Below are 16,686 nucleotides of genomic sequence, written 5' to 3'. Positions count from 1 at the left end.
TGCCTGCCGAAATGCCCAGCCTGTCGGCAGTTCTTTTCAGCCCAGGCCTAGGTCATTTACTTGCACATTTAAAGCAGGCTCTCAACTCTTCATTTTGTGTGGAGGAGAAAAGAGGCAGTACAGATCAGGCTCTGCCACTGATCAACAAATGCAACAAATCGCAATCAACTGTTCCAGCCACCACGACATGCCGCCCGTATTCGCCGTATATCTCACGGACAATTATAATTGGTTATAGTTCGCCACGGGCAAGTTGTGGGACACAAGTTTTTTTCGTCTTGCATGAGTTTAGGGCCTCGAATCTGCAAAACAATGTCACCACAAGCACAGCCTCATTGTCTCCCGCAAGGGATAGCATGGCGTCCTGTCAGCTGCGCTTGGCAGAGAAAGAGTTGCAGAGGTTTAGCAGTCGTCATCGACCCAACTGTGATGTAGCGTTGGATGGTGTCCACCATTTGCAATGGCTGCTCAGCTCCCGGTGTAGAGGCTTGTTTACAAGGAAGTCGCCCTTTGATAGGCAAACTGGGCTTGAGATGGATGCCGCACAAGATAGAGCCTGATTTTGAGTTGCAGAAGCCTAGAAACATGCTAGAAGTCCGGTTGGGAAGGGCTTGGGGGCGGCACGCCCAAGAAACGTCCTGAAATTTTGATATTAAATAGCACCCTGAAACTACCAGATCACACAACCATTTGGTCCTACTCAAGCATTTCTCCAACCAGCCACTTAAGCCCAGACCAGACGCTCATCAATTCAATATGGGCCCCGAGATTTCAGTTCCCCCCCCAGGTTCTCCCAACGGAGCAGGTTCACCGATGCCAGCTCAATCACCTCAGTCGACAGTCCTAGGTTCAGGTGGCAACTCGCCATGGCTAGACCCCGCAAGTCCCAATCTTGGGACCTCTCCCATATTCGATCGCAAGCGTGCCAGCTTGATGGGCCTTCTGGGCGCCAACCGAGCCGAGAATACAAACACAGGTCTGGGCTTGTATGACTCCAGTCAGGAAAGGCCGCGTCCTCCAAAGGAGGACACCCTATTCCAGAAGGTTATGAAGAGTAAATGGTCCATGGTGCTCTTCCTCCTCCTCGGAATTGGCGGTGCCCTAAGCCATCATTTCCTCTACTGGCATCTCAGAGGTCAAGATGCCAAAGATCAACAGTGGTGGCTCCGCTTGGGCCAATTCATCTCATTCGTATCCAAGGCTGGCTTTGTTCTCTCTGTGCTTATGGCACAACAGCAGACAGCCTGGAGGGCTGTCGGAAAAAAGGACTACTCTGTCCATGCCATTGACTCCCTCTTTGGCTCTTCCCATGACATTGTGGAGCTCTTCAGCAGAGAGGCATGGAAAAAGACGTGGCTAGTCATGACTCTGAGTCTCTACATCTGGATCAGTCCTCTTGTCGTCATCTTTTCGTCCGCCACGCTCAGCGTTTCTTCCGGCCTCACGGTAGATAGAAACGCCAAGTGTCGCTCAGTCCGTACCCTAAATTTTTCGCAAGAATCAACCAATCGGTGGGACGAGCCTAGACGGGCTGAGAGCGATGGATTGATTGGTCTTTCGTTATCCTTTTGGGAGAGAACGGGAGCACGCTACGAGGATGATGATAACGTCGACTACTATAGTTCGCCTAGTGCCCAGTTCAGTGCTATTGCCGACAGGGTCTTTACAACGAACCAAGCTTTGCAGGCAGACCGTATCGCGGAAGACATCTGTGGGATGGGTTGGAACTGCTCAACTGTCATCCAGTTCATCGGCCCAGGATACAAGTGTGATTCGGTCACCCCGAAGTCGGGCATCTTCATCGACGACTTTGCAGGAGTCGAGGCCCCGTTCAACATGACCGAACTGGCACCCGAGGGGAGCCATACCTACTTTGCTAGGACACAAGAAGGGGATTATGGTGCTCAGATTCAATTGAATGAAACCGGGAAACCTATTCAACAACCCCCTTACCCTGCCAACCTTGGAGCCTTCAAAGCTGAGCCCATTATCTGGCTTGGCTACACCACTGTTGACGATATCAACAAAACGCAACCTGAAAACAAGAGCGCAAAGGGATGGGATGAGGCGTTTACACCTGCTGTGCTAGCCTGCGAGCACTATGTGACAAACTATACCGTCAATCTCACATACACTGGTGGTCTGCAGACGTACAACATTACTCAACGAGACTACATGCACAAGGTCATCGACACCACATTCCAGAGGACCCTTGAGGTTCCTACCGATGGGCTTTTGAACGGAGTAGAGGCAGTTCCCGAGGAGAACTATGTCCTCCCGACTAAGGACAACATGGAGACGTACCGTCGCATAGCTGCCTACCACTCAGTCGGCAAGGCTCTACGAGACATGCTTAACGGGGAAATCAAGCTCCCGAACCATATCTCAAAGTCAAAGGTCATGGTCTCCAGGCTTTTGCACAAACTCGATTACATCGCCGTTCCCGATCTCCAACAGGAAGTCCGCAGATTGTACGAAGACCTCCTCATCTCACTCCTCTCGAACCCCCAGCTGCTTGTGGTATCTTGGGCAGACAACACCTCTGAGCTCGCAGGGACATTTCCCGGTGGTCCATTGTATCCATGCTACCGACACAAACTCGTGAACAAGTTTGCTTACCAGTGGGAGATCCTCTTGGCTGTCTATTCCATCTCGTTTGTCATTGCACTGGTCGGCGTGGTGTCCGGGATGTATGCCATGTGGAAGGACGGAGTGCATGAACAGCGCGAGATGACTTTTTCTACAATTGCCGGAGCAACCAAGAATTTGAGTTTAGATCAGTACAGGGATAAGGAGACGATGATCAAGTCATTTCACGTGGGACAAGGCCCTGCGGGTCGAGTATACGAGTTTGCCCTTCGAGATGGGGGTGAAGACAACAGTTCGAGGTCCGCTCTGGATGGTAAGCCTGGGTTAAGGGGAACGACAGTTTGATGTGTTGGAGATTGTGTTTTATTGATTAGCGAGAAGGGGCTTTGACAGCATGATTTCTCTACTTTTGTCTTGTATGCTCATGATGAGTTGTATTGTGTTCATCAATTCGTTTCTTTAGTCCATCACCACCCCCCAAACACACCAGCCTTTGCCGTCAATCTTACTTGCCTTAGTGAATTATAATTGTTTCTAGTCGGTCATTTAGCCGTACGCCGTCCTTCGCGGCCGCTGTCAAAAGAGACCGGCCGTCCATCAATCCATGAAAATATGCGCCTCCCACCAACTCGCAGTGATAATCGGGCACCGAGCTGGCATCTCGTACCCGCCTGAATATCAACGGCACACGAGATCTCGGTATTACCCAAACTGTATCTCCCTCTTGCAACTCCTGTGACCCTAGCCCCAGGTAACCCTTCTGTGTCAAAAAGGGTCGCAGGTGCATCCCATGGGCAAAGAGTGAACCATATTCAGCCGCCGCGGCACTCGAAGGCCCAACAGAGTCATCCAAAAGAGAAGTCCATGCTTTCTTATTCTTACAAAATTGATCAAATTTGTGCTTCAGTTCGTTCCATTGGCGGCGATCTTCCCCCTCAGACACCGCCACTGAGTGCACTCTCTCTAGAAACCATTTTGCGAAACCCCGACCGAGAGATGACGGCTTTTTTATAGGGGCACGACGTTCTTTGTCAGTGTTGGTGATGAGAGTTCGCCACAACGCCTCCAATCCGTCTTCTTCTGTGGTTGGATACTGAGTTGGGAGGGATAGAAGCATCTTCAAGAGCTGTGGAAACGGGCTCCCCTTTTGGATGTCCAGCTTTGACTCCCCCCGAAATGAAATCTCATCGACTTTGAGGCCATGAATAGCAACGGTCAGGTCGTCTTCACTGATGACCGCAGGCCATGTGCGTAACTTGGCCTCTCGGGAGAGATCCATTTCTGGCAGGGTGAAGCACGCGTCTGCACAATATCTCTTATACCCAGTAATCCGAAGGCCGAGGGGTTTACGGACACTCCAGTCGGGAACCCATGATGGGAGAGGATCGTCACCGATCCTTACCTTTTGGAAGGATCTTCCCTCAACGCAGGAGAGTATGAGAAGTTCCTCGCAATCGCGGAGAAGTTGAACAGCGACGTTGAGATATGTCTTTGCTGGGCTGCAATCCTTTCCGTATTTGGGGCGCAACAGAGGCATCTTCCCAACATCGACCAGGTCCTCGATGAGACCAAAGAGAGAGTACACTTTGTCCTCCTCATTCGTCGCCTCGAAATCACGGGATCGGATAAGGGTGTGTAAGAGAACATTTGTCCAATGCTCTGTTGCAATGGACTCTCTTGTTGCCTTCAGAACGGTTGGTATACCGTAGTTACGAGCCGTGTTACGTGATGCCATGTCTGTAGCGAGGTTGTTGAAGCGCCCTCTCCAGTCACTGGTGGAAATGTTGTGGGATGCCTTCCAGAACACGCTCCAATCCTTCTCATGCCCTCCGCAGCGGACAATGACATTCTCTGGCAAGACGAGCTCCTGGATTATCCAGGATCTGTTCCAATATGTCCGATCAAACAGTTTGACAGCCGATTCCCAACAAGACCCATTCTCATCACCATTGATCGAGGCACTGTAATTGGTGGAGGCTGATTGGGACCCGGGTGATAGAAGGGTCGGGGACTTCGCCAGATGATCCAAGTGGTCGAACGCTCGTTGCGTATGCGAGTCTGCGTCCCCGAGCCACGCAATGACGCACTTCGCTGACCGATAGATCTTGCCCATCATGGTACTGACTTGGCGGCTCCGTTCCTGGGGGTCCTCTTGATTGATACATATCGCGTCAATCCAGAACTCTTCTTCCTTCAACTTCTTATCCCTTTGCACCTCATGCAAAAAGTCCGAGAGGTTCTTCGTAACCATTACATCGCTACCGTCGATGTGGATACATGACTCTCGGTCGTTGGTCATTGATTTGAAGGGTTCCTCGTCTAGAGGCTGTCCCCATCTGTACGAGACGGCGTAGTAGCTGGCTGACTTATCGGCCAAGCCTGCAACGGTAAGTTTCCATTTGGCCTGGGTGATGGTTTCTGCTGGCGCTTCCAGTGAGACTAAGCGGATCTCGTTGGGCTGGAGGGGACGCCAGGAATAATCAAGAGGCGCCATTTGTTAGGCGGACCAGAGATAACGAGGAGTGGGTTGAAAGGACATCTGAAGGATCAATGGGATGCTTTCAGGGACCAGCACCTCTAAAGAAACGCCAAGAGCAACAAAGCAGTAGACTCTCGATCCTGTGAGTGAGGGCTTGGACAGAAATGAGATGGTGATTGGGCATATCTATCGACATGCACGGCAGCCTGACACAGCCTTCAGCTCTGTTGATGACTGGCGCGTGATTGGTGGTAGATTGGTGCGGGGAAATCCATTTCCTCTCAAGATCTTTCAAAGCGCGTCTTATGGCGCCTTCTTGCCAATATTTGCCTCGCAACTGCTCACTTGGAGGTGAGGGCAGCCCATCGCAGCTCTATTTCGCGTCTCTATGTTTTGATGCATGCTAGTCACTGGTTGCACTGGTCTCTTGCGCCCACCATTATGTCGAATTCTACCTGCACCTACCGATTCTCTTCCGAGGGGGGCCGATTTATCAACTATGTAGAAGCTGCTCGCGCAAGTCCTCAGTCCAAACTGACTACGCAGCCCAATCTCGGCCTACTAGACGTCGTACACGAGAGTGATGCCGGCTCATCAGGCAAAGACCAAGGCTGGGGTGGGCTTGCTCGCTATGTTCAGCGCTGCAATGACGAGATCGAACCTGGAGTATCATACAAAGTATTGCTGGTCGTGCGACATGGCCGTGGTGTCCATAACGTTGTGATGGACGAGGTTGGCTCAGCTGAATGGAAGGTGATTAGTACAGCCTTGTTAGCATGAAGATTAACATACTCGAATGAGCAAAGCTAACATGAGAGCAGAAGCGCTGGTCTAAACTAGACGGCGATGGAAATCGAACTTGGTTTGACGCAGAGCTGGTTGACGAAGGAATTGAACAAGCGAAAGCCCTCGGCACTCTATACAACGAAGGTGTCAAACACAATAACTTCCCTATCCCTGATACCCTATACACCAGCCCACTCGCAAGATGCCTCGAGACAACAAAACTCGTATTCAGAGATGTGGTAGAGGGACACAGGAGGACATTCAAGCCAGTGGTGAAAGAACTCCTTCGGGAGCGCCTAACCGACCACACATGTGACAGGAGGAGAGACAAAAAATGGATTTCGACTGCTTACCCAGAATACGAGTTGGAGGCTACTTTCGCAGAGGAAGATCTCCTATGGCATGCCGATCGATCAGAGTCGAATATAGAACATGTCGCTCGCACGCAGAACTTGCTCGAAGACATTTGGAGCCAAGACTCGGGCGTCTTTATCGCTCTTGTCACGCATTCGTACGCGCTCTCGTCGATTCTGGAGGTAATCCATGCACCCCTTTTCCGAGTAGGAGAAGGCGTGATGACGGCCTTTTTGGTCAAAGGACAAAGGGTAGAAATGAACTAGGTATTCTAAATACTAGTCAACATGATTCTTCTGCGTCCATCACCCCTGCTATTTCGCCGAGCAATCAGGGTAGCATTGCCGTCAAAATTTGCCGTCGTGGAGACCAACACGGCCTCAATGATGTCACCCTGGATATCCGGATATACGGATGCTAATAACGGACATGTCGCCGAAATTTTATATCCGAGCATTCCATGCCCGAGATTGTGACATTTTGCGCTTCTCCTTAATAACAGCAACAAAAACTTCAAAATGGTGCTCACGGAGAGAGAAAAAGGTGAGAAACGCGTCCAATTGATCGAGTTCATGACTAACATTGGCGTAGATGAGCGCATCAGCGATGGAGAGGCTACCTTGCAGAACAATGACATTACAACGCCCGACGAGGAGCTGGCTCGGACGAAATCGGCCGTCTCAATCGCCGAGACGTTCTCTCTGCCTCATGAGATTCTCTTCATCTCGACCATTTGCATGGCCCAATTCATGACCCAAGGCGCTCTAGGAAACTGTTTGAACCTCTTGCACGTCATTGGCGCCTCATTCTCTCTGAGCAACCCAGCAGAGCTCAGCTGGTTGATCGCTGGCTACAGTTTGACCGTCGGCACGTTTATCCTGGTCTCGGGTCGTCTCGGAGATGTCTTTGGCTACAAGCGCCTGTTTCTGATCGGATTCGTATGGTTTGCTTTGTGGTCAATGATCGCTGGCCTTGCCACATACTCCAACCATGTACTCTTTGTCTTTGCAAGAGTCTTTCAGGGCATTGGCCCAGCCCTTATAATGCCCAATGGCCTGGCGATTCTCGGAGCTTCGTATCATCCGGGGCCCAAGAAAACCCTCGCGTTCGCTCTTTTTGGAGCTTGCGCACCAGGCGGCAACGTGTTTGCTGCTGCATTCGCTGGCCTCTTTGTCAAAGATCACGAAGAATGGTGGCCTTGGGCCTTTTACTCGTTCGCAATTGGTCTGGCTGCTATCGCTGTTTTTGCGACATTCATCATCCCTGATCCCCCTCACAAGTTGTCCTCGTCGAGCATGACATGGAAGGAGATTCTGGATCAACTAGACCTCCTGGGCGCGACAACCGGCATCACTGCCCTGGTCCTCTTCAACTTTGCCTGGAACCAAGCCCCGATCGTTGGCTGGGAGACACCGTATGTCTACGTGCTCCTCATTATCGGAGTTCTTCTGGTCCCTGTCTTCTTCTACATTGAACTGCGAGTTGCCTCGAACCCCCTCATTCCGTTCGACACTCTAACAAGCGACGTTGGATTTATCCTCGCTTGTGTAGCCGGTGGCTGGGCTTCCTTCGGTATTTGGATCTACTACACCTGGGAATTCTTCCAGCTTTTGCGGGGAGGCTCGCCCCTTCTTACGGCGGCGTGGATGAGCCCCGTGGCTGTTTCAGGCGCAATAGCCTCACTCACAACGGCTTGGCTGCTACACTTTACACACCCCGCCTTGGTCATGTTGATTGCCTTGGTGTCGTTCACGGTTGGCACGATTCTGATGATGACTGCTCCTGTCGAGCAAAACTACTGGTTTCAGTCATTCTTCAGTCTGATCATCATGACCTGGGGAATGGACATGTCCTTCCCCGCAGCCACGCTGATCCTGTCAAACTCGGTAAAGAGAGAACACCAGGGTATTGCGGCGAGTTTGGTGAGCACCGTCGTCAACTACAGCATCAGCCTCGGCCTGGGATTTGCCGCGACGGTTGAGGTGCATGTCAACAACGGTGGAGAGACGATGGCTGATCTTTTGTTTGGCTACCGAGCAGCTTGGTATATGGCTGTGGGATTCGCTGGTCTGGGTCTGGGAATCAGCGTCATCTACTTTATTCGGAGGATGATGAAGGAAGGCATCACAGGGCGCCGATAGACGGATACAAGTGGTGATGGTTGGGCTTATCGTCATCCACTGGTGGAGACAAAAGTTGTGCATTTGGTACATTTCGGGCTATAGAATCGCATCTACTATACAGAACTTTAGATAATACAGACGGACTGCAAGATAAATCTCTCAACTGAGGGATTCTAATCATCGTCATCATCGTCATCGCCGTCATCACCACTCTCGTCCCCGTCTCTGTTCCCACCTCCGCCGCCAATACCACCGCCAATAGCATCTCCCTCGTCACCACTATCTTCATCACCACTTCCGTCCTCGAAAGCCCCTGGGACGGCTGCCACTGCGTTGCCAGAATCCCCAACAGGATCAAGTGCTGTGGCTGCAACGGCATCGAACCCTGCAGTCTTGGCTTGTGCCAGACGAGCCGTGAAAGGCCCAAAGCCCCTTTCGTGAAATCCTAGGAATGCACCAGGATCAGAAGGGTCTCCCCTTGGCGGCCTCTCCGACAATGCCCACCCCATGACTGCGTTTCCCGCTGTGGCTTCCGGGCCTACGCCGAGAGTACTGTCGAGGCAGTTCTCGCAGAGGAAGGTATACAGCAAGGAAGTCGAATTGACAGATACTCCCTCCGGTAGAGGTCTAACTCGAAATTGTCCAGCAACTTCAGGCGGGTTGTCTTCATTCGTAGCTTGTCGAAAGGACGCCATGACGCCCCCTTTGCCATCTGGCCAAACAGCGAGAATAAAATTGCCCTCCATATCTCCAGTCAAGCCGAACGATCCCCAACCTTGCCCATTCACAAGGGGGAATGAGAGTTGACCAATAAAGGAGCCGGTGCTAGCGACGGGCTGAGCATCAGGGAGGGCAAAGGCAAAGCCAAACGACGTCCTTGCACCAAAGAATCTCTCCATATTGAGGCCTGTTATTTGGTCGACAAAGGGCTGGGAGAATTGGTTGGTGGAGGAGGTGGGCTCGTCATCGTCTTGGGCGAGGGCTAAAGCGGGTAGGAGGAGCGTGGTAACGAGGAGACGGTTGGGGTTGATGTGTCGGTGGCGGGTAGGCTGGCGGCGCCGAAGGCTGCTGAAGAGAGGCATGGTGGTATCAAGAGGAGGCTGGGTATGTTCTTGAAAGTTATGAGAGTGTACTTGTGATGAACTGGTATAACCTCTTTACTGGCGAAAGGAACTGGGAGGTATTTATATGCACGCAAAACCACAGCCAAGATGAGTTGAAGATAACCTCAAACTTCTCAGGTCTAAAAAAGGTTGAGGAGATCATCTTGCGACATAGTACATCTGGGCATGTGTCACTTGGTAGCTATCTTCATTAAGCGACGGTTTGAAGTAAGCCACGGCTCTGAGAAGCGAGTAAAGACTGGTTAACTCAACACTGAGGCCGTCGTCGAAGAATGCGCGACTTGCTCGCTTACGATGAGAGAGTGGTGTATACTTAAAATAGGTCATGTTTGATACTGGTTACATTAAGACTGACCTGATTGGCTGCTAAAGATCAAGTTCAAAATGTTTGAAACAACGACCAACAGCCTTTACTTGAAATATGTCATTGGGACTGCCAAGCCTCTACATGAGACGGTTCGAGCCGGAGGATAAGATCTAGACCTCCTCACCCCGACATCTTGGCACGGGGTCAGGGTTTGGGGCCCGACACAAGATAGGAATTGGCCAGTAAAAAAGCTGCTAAGTGTTTTATGACTTTAACGATAGGCACTTGGCATTGTTTTGTGCGAGAGCCATGTTTTGCTCTAGGTGGAGGGGTAATTAGCAACCCTGTGCCTCGGCTCACCACCAGCCAGGATTTTCCCTGTTACTTGTCTCCTCGTCGATTATGAGCATGGCCCAAAAAGAAGTTTCAAAAACGCCAAAAAAACATACAACAGCGGGGATTCGCTGATCGTCACCGACTCAACTACTAATCCGCCCCTTACCGGTTTATCTAGGGGAGAGCGGACGGGATCCCGAGTTCTCCGGTAGGTATGGTCGTATGTGGGAGTCTATGCTGTATTTACTACTCATATTGTCAATCGAGGGCAGACTTTTGAATGGTGTGAAGCTCTTTCACCGACGGCCGAGCCATGAAGGTCGTCCCAAGCCCCTGATCTCAGTATGACTCAAGGTTAGAGGAGGGGGCTTAATAAATTGAGTCTCCATTTCTGTTTCATGACCGTCGTTTCACTCACACATGCCATCAGGTAATATTTGTCAGTAATGACTATCGGGTAGATACAGGCCTCCGGCTGTCAGACAAAAACCCGACCATGAGACCAGCACTGTTCGTATACTTGCTACATCGTGAAATACAAGTTCCACCGTCAAATCCTTGGAGTGAAGACCAGATTCAAATCTGGCACAGCCGCCGTGAAGACATCCATCTTGTTTTCCAGATACGCCTTTGGATCATTCCCTGGTGCGAACTGGATGTCGTATCGGGACAAGATCTCGGTGGTAACGTAGCGTATCTCCATCAATCCGAGCTGCTTTCCTACGCAAGAGTTACGGCCTTGGACTGTTAGAAAATACCAAAATCGAGTGATTAGTGGAAATTTGTAACACACCCATAGAGAAGGGAGCAAATGCGGATGCATCCTTGACCAAATCTGGTTGCGAGGTCCATCTTTCAGGTAGGAATTCGTTCGGCCGCAAAAATACCCTCTCATCTAACGACGAACATTGAGCCAGGATCCCCTTGTACTAATAAGCATTAGGCTCGCTTACCTCGTTGTAGTGTATAACTTGGGACCTGTACAATTGTATCTCCTGGGATAAAGGTATCGCCAATTTGCAAACCCTCCGGCGGCGTCATGCGTTGAAGACCTGATGGAACCACCGGGTGCAAGCGAAGGGTCTCGTCGATGCATGCCTGAAGAAGCTTAAGGTGCGAAAGAGAGGCATAGTCAGACTTCTTGTGCTCTTTTTTGTACTCATCGATTTCTTCTTGAAGTTGAGAGCAAATGTCTAGGCGCTGAGAAAGTTCGTAAAACAAGGAGGTAGTCGTCACGGCCGTAGTGTCACTTATCATGGTCAGCGTATCTGCAGTAATGCTGGCTGAGTGACTTACCTTCCAGCCACGACAATCAAGTGGGCGTCTCCGTGCAGGTTCAAAAAGTCTTGCTTTGTTGGTTGGTCTTTCGACTCATAGTCCTCCAAGATCCAAGAAAACACATCCGACACAGGTGGCTCGTTCTACAAATCGTTAGTCCAAGTAGCTTACAAGCCTAAACTCACTTGCCTTCCTCCTGCGATCGACCTGCTCCCTCAGCCACCGCTGAAACTTGAGATGGGTATAGTTAACACCAGGGATGGCCTTGAAGAGAGGGAAGAGCCAGATGAGACGAGAGAAAGCTCCAATAAGTGACATATTCTCATCGCCAAGTTTCATGTAGTAATGCTTCAAGCCATCTCTCAGCATGCCAAAGCTCTGCCCAAAAGCAAGGTCTCCCATGATGTCGAAGGTGTAATAGTGAATCCAAAGCTTTGCGTTGAATGGCTGGCCCTCCATCTTCTCGAGTTGGTGGAGGAGGAGTCCTACATATTGCACCACTCTGGTTTCATAGTCTCGAAGAGCTAGGAGCATGGTTAGAATCATTCTCCAGCCGGACCACGAGATACTTGCCCTTGGCATTAAATGCCTTGTCCCAGGTTTTGCGCCTTTCTGTATGGCTTTTCTTATTCCTATCGGCTAAGAGTGAAACCATCGGGTAGATGATGTTGTACCAAGGGCCTTTGATACATGGGGTGTTGTTGGAGTGGAGAGCATGAAGTGCCTCGGAACTGTTGATGGAAATCTCCGAAGGTCCTATTAATGTCAGATTGTGAGTCTACGAGAAGACTTGGCAACAAACCAATTCTAACTATATCTCCGTATTTCCTGTGCAGCTCCTGGACCTCTTTGTAGAGGTGCCTCTTCTTTAGTCCCAAGGCCGTAACATAGAGGTTCGAGAGTCGAGCTTTGAACGGGCCAGGAAAGACATTGAGTCGATGAAACGCAGCTCGGTAAATGAGAATACTGCATATGGTGCCGGCCGCGAGTGTAGAACAATGTTTCAAGGCGATCGTGAATGCCTCCGAATGAGAGTCGGATTCATACTCGGCGCTCTCTGCAATCAGAAACGTCGAAGCTGCCAAGGTCCCAACCCAAGCGACAACAATCTTGTTCGTATAGATATCCCATTCTCCACGACAGAAGAATACAACATGGAGAAGGACGCCAACCAAAAAGACAACACAGTAGGACTTGAAAGGATCCAGAAGATCCATCAGCAAGGTCATTTTGACTGGCTTGTAAGGAGAACGTAAATCTAGAGAAATGATCGGGGATTCCTTGGTACTTATACTCGCATGTGAATATCCCCCTCATGTCTCAGATTTTCCCTGCTCGCAACAAATCTCCTAGGGAGGGGAAACATCTTGACCCATACGATCCCGACAAGGTCGAATCAGGGAATGGTATTGGGAGCAGCCGAGACCCATGCCCTGTCTTGTTTGGTGGTGGAGTGTGATAACCGCCCGGGGGAAACTTCGATGAAGCCATTGACGCATTGATGTGATAATTCCCGAGCTTTGGTTGGCCCAAGGTGTCGCATCTGCCATCTCCGGCCCGCTCCCCGTCTGCACGAGCGGAATTCCCGTCTCTTACTGTATTAGCCACCATGCATAAGAGTGGGCACGAGAGCGTTGCTCAGAAGCGGATATGAAGGTTTTATTAATGTTAAGATGCCATAAGAAAGGTCTCGTCGCTCGTTCTTTCCTTTTTTTCTTTCTTGCAAATGGGTTTGGCAAGACAGGGCTCATTCGCGACATGAACCAGTCACTCAAGTTACTCAACTAGAAGAGAGAAAAAGAAATATTCCAATGCACTCCTAGAATTTTGCTCTGCTCGCTCTAATAATGCCCCCAGATCTAGTAAATCTCTTCTCCAGGCATCATCAGTCAGAAAGCCAGCAGCCACTCCATAGACGAGGGCAATGTGAGTTCAAACTCATCGGACGAAAGTCCCGATAATCACTGATTTGATGCTGTCCCCTTAGCGTTAGAAAGCTTCCTATACCATGTCTATGCCTGGCTCATATTTACGACCTCGAAGTGAACGATCGACAACCCTTGATCCCCAGTTGTAGAATCTCTCCAACGGCTCTGTGCGTTTCAGAAACAGGACAGTGGTAACCAGAGCGAGAGCAGCAGTGAGAATCATGCTGATGAGCGTTCGACTAGCCGGCGCTTCGCTCATACTGAAAACCCCTGTGGCAAATCCCAGAGGTAGAAATACCACCGTCACGTAAGTGAATCGCTTGATGTCGTCGGCTTGTCGTTGCTCAAGTTCGTTGCGAATAAGCTCATTCAAGTCGGAGATGTCGACACGGCTGCGATCGAGCTCCTGAACGCGATACTGGTTGCTAACAAGCAGCTTTGAGATGACGTCACGATATCTGCTCTCGTCGTTGAAACTCCACCGTGGTCTCTCGCGGCGTTCCTTCTCCCTATTCAGCCATAGCTCGATCGTTGCCAAATTCTAACGGAGATCCTGTTCGACTGTTTGCAGCATCCGTTGATACTCTTGAGCCCTCCCACTGGGTGCCCCGAACTCGTGGTCATCGTCATAATCATACGAGTTGCTGCCTTCGGCCATGATGTCGCTCCCAACAGGCTTTTTCCAAACATTGAGTCTTACCTCTGTCAGGACACCATCTGTGTACTGCTGCATCCGGTGCATGATCCTGTCAAACAAGAGAAGCTCCAAGACTCGGCGCTGCTGCCAGGATTCCTTCATCTCGTATCTCATCCCAAGGCCCCTTGGAAGAAGTAATGCTTTGACTTCATCATTTATATCGAAAATGCTTGTCATCTGAGGATTGCATTCCAGAAAATGGCAGGTCCAGTACCGATCCAAGAAGTCTCCATCAAATCGAAAGCCCATGGGTACTCTGGTGAGTCTCCTGGAACTCCTTCCTCCATTCAGTCTCAGGAAGTCGACGAGTGGACTGCTGCTTGCTTTTTTCTGGCCAAATGAATAACATGATAGATGAAGCTCAGTTGTCCATTTTTTTAGTTCTGCTGCAGTCTCCTCACAAAAGAATTTGCCGTACGCGATGTGTCTTTCGGAGAACGCCTTCATTGCCGCTCGTTCTGAAGGGGTCTGGTGATAGGCCTTGTTTGCCTTTCGGTTTGAGCCAAACAAAGCGCAGAACCTCTTTTTTGCTTCGCTCGGGGATCTTCTCTGTTGCATGAAGTATTTGAGCTCAGATGTTGTGTTGAAAACTCGAATTAGATGGTCTACGCTCAGCGATCTCTTTGCTGCATCATTTCTCCTAGGCACATCCACCACTGCGATTCGCTGTAGACAATATGGACTGATGTCAGACGAGCTTGCAGTAAGCTCTCCATACGTTGAGGGATTGTCTAGGCTGTCGCGACTCGTAGAGACATGATCAAAGAAATCAGGTTCATTATAAAGCCACTCGTCCGAGAGCTCCACAATGTTGCTCCTGCCGATGCCGTTGTTGAGCGAGAAGCTGTGTCTCGTGGGGTAAATCGTCGAGGTCGTTGGGCCTTTTGCCCCTAGTTGCCACTTCTCCATTTCTTTGAGAAACTGCCGAACTTCAACGTCAAGTCCTGAGGCGGGAGTTGTGTCGTCGATCTTGACTTCATCTCTCTCTTCCGTCCAAGGCTCACTATAGCTCATGAACACGGGCGGAGAAAACCTCCAGAGAAGGTACGGAATCTCAAAAGAGATAGACCAGTAGGTATCCCGCATGATCTGATCATCATAGAGGATAGGTTCTTTGTTGGCATCGAATTGACCAGCGAAGATTCCATTGGGCCATGTGCTTTGGAGCAGTACTGACATGGCATGCGCTCCCATTTCTCCTGCTGGTCGTTGATTCGTGCGCTTCCCAACCTGCGACATGATGAATGATATGGCAAACCGCAGTGGCTCATCCCAGGTTGTATCATCGTTATCTTCATGGTAGGATTGGCAGTCGACAAGATTCTTCCACACATCAACCTTATTTTGCCAGTAGTCTTGTCCCTTTGGTGCACCAGGCTTATCAAACAGCCCGATATCCATGGCATCAAACAGTCCAGAGTCTTTGGTCCGCAGCAGAAACCGGTTGTGAGCCGGGCTCCTGGATAAGGCAATCATTCGTTTCTTGGATACTGGGTTCTCGGTTGTGAATCGCTTGAGGATCTGATCCTGAACCTGGGGAGAAGAGTAGTTCCTCATTTTGCCGTTCTTCACAGACTGATTTCTATCAGACTCTCCGACTTCGGGTTGGATGGGCACATTGAGCGTTGTTTTCAAGCCCATGCATTCAGCAGCCTTGATGGCACGCCAGATGAAGACGTGGTCGGTAAAGTAAAAGCTGTCCGTAGGCTCTTTACTATACCGCGGAAAGGCATATTGACCAAGCTTGTTTGTCTTGTCAAGCTCCTTGATCCAGGCGCGGACGGCCGCGCCGACCTGTGGTGGGACTTGCCATTCTTGGTGTCGTTTGAAAAAGTCCCCAGCTTTGATGATTTGAAAGGGAACATCCACAAGGGACCTGGGGGGGAGGTATGGGTTCTGGTCCCACTTGCGAATTTCCTTGCCGCTAACCCAGCAATGGGGAGAGGATGGATTACTGGATAGATCTCTGTACTCGGTACCAAACAGCCATTTCAAATGGCCTTTACACACTTTCAAGATTCGGTTCGTCATCGTGCAGGTGTAGCACCGCGGTTGTCCAGGCTTGCATGTGTCTTGTTGGGACTCAAAATGATCCAGGGCCTGCAGTAAGAACTCGAAACAATAGCTGTACCTATTAGCTGACTATTTATCCAACATCGAGATACCTTACTTACAAACTTGCCGCCGTCGTGACTCGATGGCCATCCATATCTCCACACGTGAGCGCGATAGCAGGCTCATCATCACCTTCTGCAATGACAGGGATACTGCATACCGAGAGCATGTGTTCCAGATTCTGACGCAGAACTCGGTTGATTTGAACATCAGGAATAGTCTCATTTGTGGTGGCGCAGATGCATTGAATCTAGGCAGGCTGTGGTAGTTCTCTTCAAGCATTTACAAATTACTTGACCGCTTATGCATGGCGCCGAAAATTGGTGAAAGCCAGGAACCAGGCTATGATATCGTTGGATATGAATAAACGTTGCAAATGGTGTAGACCCCGCTTCTGATGTGTCAAAAAGCCACAGCTAGGTGATATTGGATCAGTAGCCAATTGAGATCAAGGTAAAGACCATCATAGGGTGTTCGCATAAGCAGCCTCAGTTACAAGCTAGTCAATATCAGCTGAATACCTCAACTCAGAGCTCCCTTGCAGGCAGCTGAGATGCAAGTAAATCCTTT

General features: G+C 50.2%; 6 protein-coding genes across 6 annotated transcripts; 3 read left to right on the top strand and 3 right to left on the bottom strand.

Moving 5' to 3' along the window:
- Positions 1-813: 813 nt before the first annotated feature.
- Positions 814-2,934, top strand: NECHADRAFT_53048 (uncharacterized protein; the record flags this gene model as incomplete). The annotated part of the gene is made up of 1 exon (XM_003041821.1): positions 814-2,934. The coding sequence occupies one exon, from the start codon at positions 814-816 to the stop codon at positions 2,932-2,934; it is 2,121 nt and encodes a 706-aa protein (XP_003041867.1).
- A 1,492-nt stretch (positions 2,935-4,426) lies between these two features.
- NECHADRAFT_53169 (uncharacterized protein) lies at positions 4,427-5,083 on the bottom strand (the record flags this gene model as incomplete). Its single annotated transcript, XM_003041761.1, has 1 exon — positions 4,427-5,083. A coding segment is annotated over one exon (657 nt), but the record flags the coding sequence as incomplete, so codon positions are not given.
- Positions 5,084-5,509: 426 nt separating this feature from the next.
- Positions 5,510-6,474, top strand: NECHADRAFT_53081 (uncharacterized protein; the record flags this gene model as incomplete). The annotated part of the gene is made up of 2 exons (XM_003041820.1): positions 5,510-5,821; positions 5,890-6,474. The coding sequence occupies 2 exons, from the start codon at positions 5,510-5,512 to the stop codon at positions 6,472-6,474; spliced, it is 897 nt and encodes a 298-aa protein (XP_003041866.1).
- A 252-nt stretch (positions 6,475-6,726) lies between these two features.
- Positions 6,727-8,478, top strand: NECHADRAFT_102094 (uncharacterized protein; the record flags this gene model as incomplete). The annotated part of the gene is made up of 2 exons (XM_003041819.1): positions 6,727-6,751; positions 6,800-8,478. The coding sequence occupies 2 exons, from the start codon at positions 6,727-6,729 to the stop codon at positions 8,347-8,349; spliced, it is 1,575 nt and encodes a 524-aa protein (XP_003041865.1). The 3' UTR covers positions 8,350-8,478.
- Positions 8,479-8,504: 26 nt separating this feature from the next.
- Positions 8,505-9,413, bottom strand: NECHADRAFT_97564 (uncharacterized protein; the record flags this gene model as incomplete). Its single annotated transcript, XM_003041760.1, has 2 exons — positions 8,505-8,566; positions 8,609-9,413. 2 exons carry the CDS (start codon positions 9,411-9,413, stop codon positions 8,505-8,507), a joined length of 867 nt encoding a protein of 288 aa, XP_003041806.1.
- A 1,235-nt stretch (positions 9,414-10,648) lies between these two features.
- Positions 10,649-12,605, bottom strand: NECHADRAFT_87276 (uncharacterized protein; the record flags this gene model as incomplete). Its single annotated transcript, XM_003041759.1, has 7 exons — positions 10,649-10,842; positions 10,892-10,993; positions 11,052-11,347; positions 11,395-11,519; positions 11,584-11,878; positions 11,946-12,132; positions 12,179-12,605. 7 exons carry the CDS (start codon positions 12,603-12,605, stop codon positions 10,649-10,651), a joined length of 1,626 nt encoding a protein of 541 aa, XP_003041805.1.
- Positions 12,606-16,686: the final 4,081 nt, after the last annotated feature.

The sequence above is a fragment of the Fusarium vanettenii genome (genome assembly GCF_000151355.1).
Source record: "Fusarium vanettenii 77-13-4 chromosome 12 genomic scaffold NECHAsca_41_chr12_2_0, whole genome shotgun sequence".
NCBI lineage: Eukaryota > Fungi > Ascomycota > Sordariomycetes > Hypocreales > Nectriaceae > Fusarium > Fusarium vanettenii.
The sequence above is the reverse complement of the archived record's forward strand: the minus strand, read 5'-3'. Positions and strand labels throughout refer to the sequence as shown.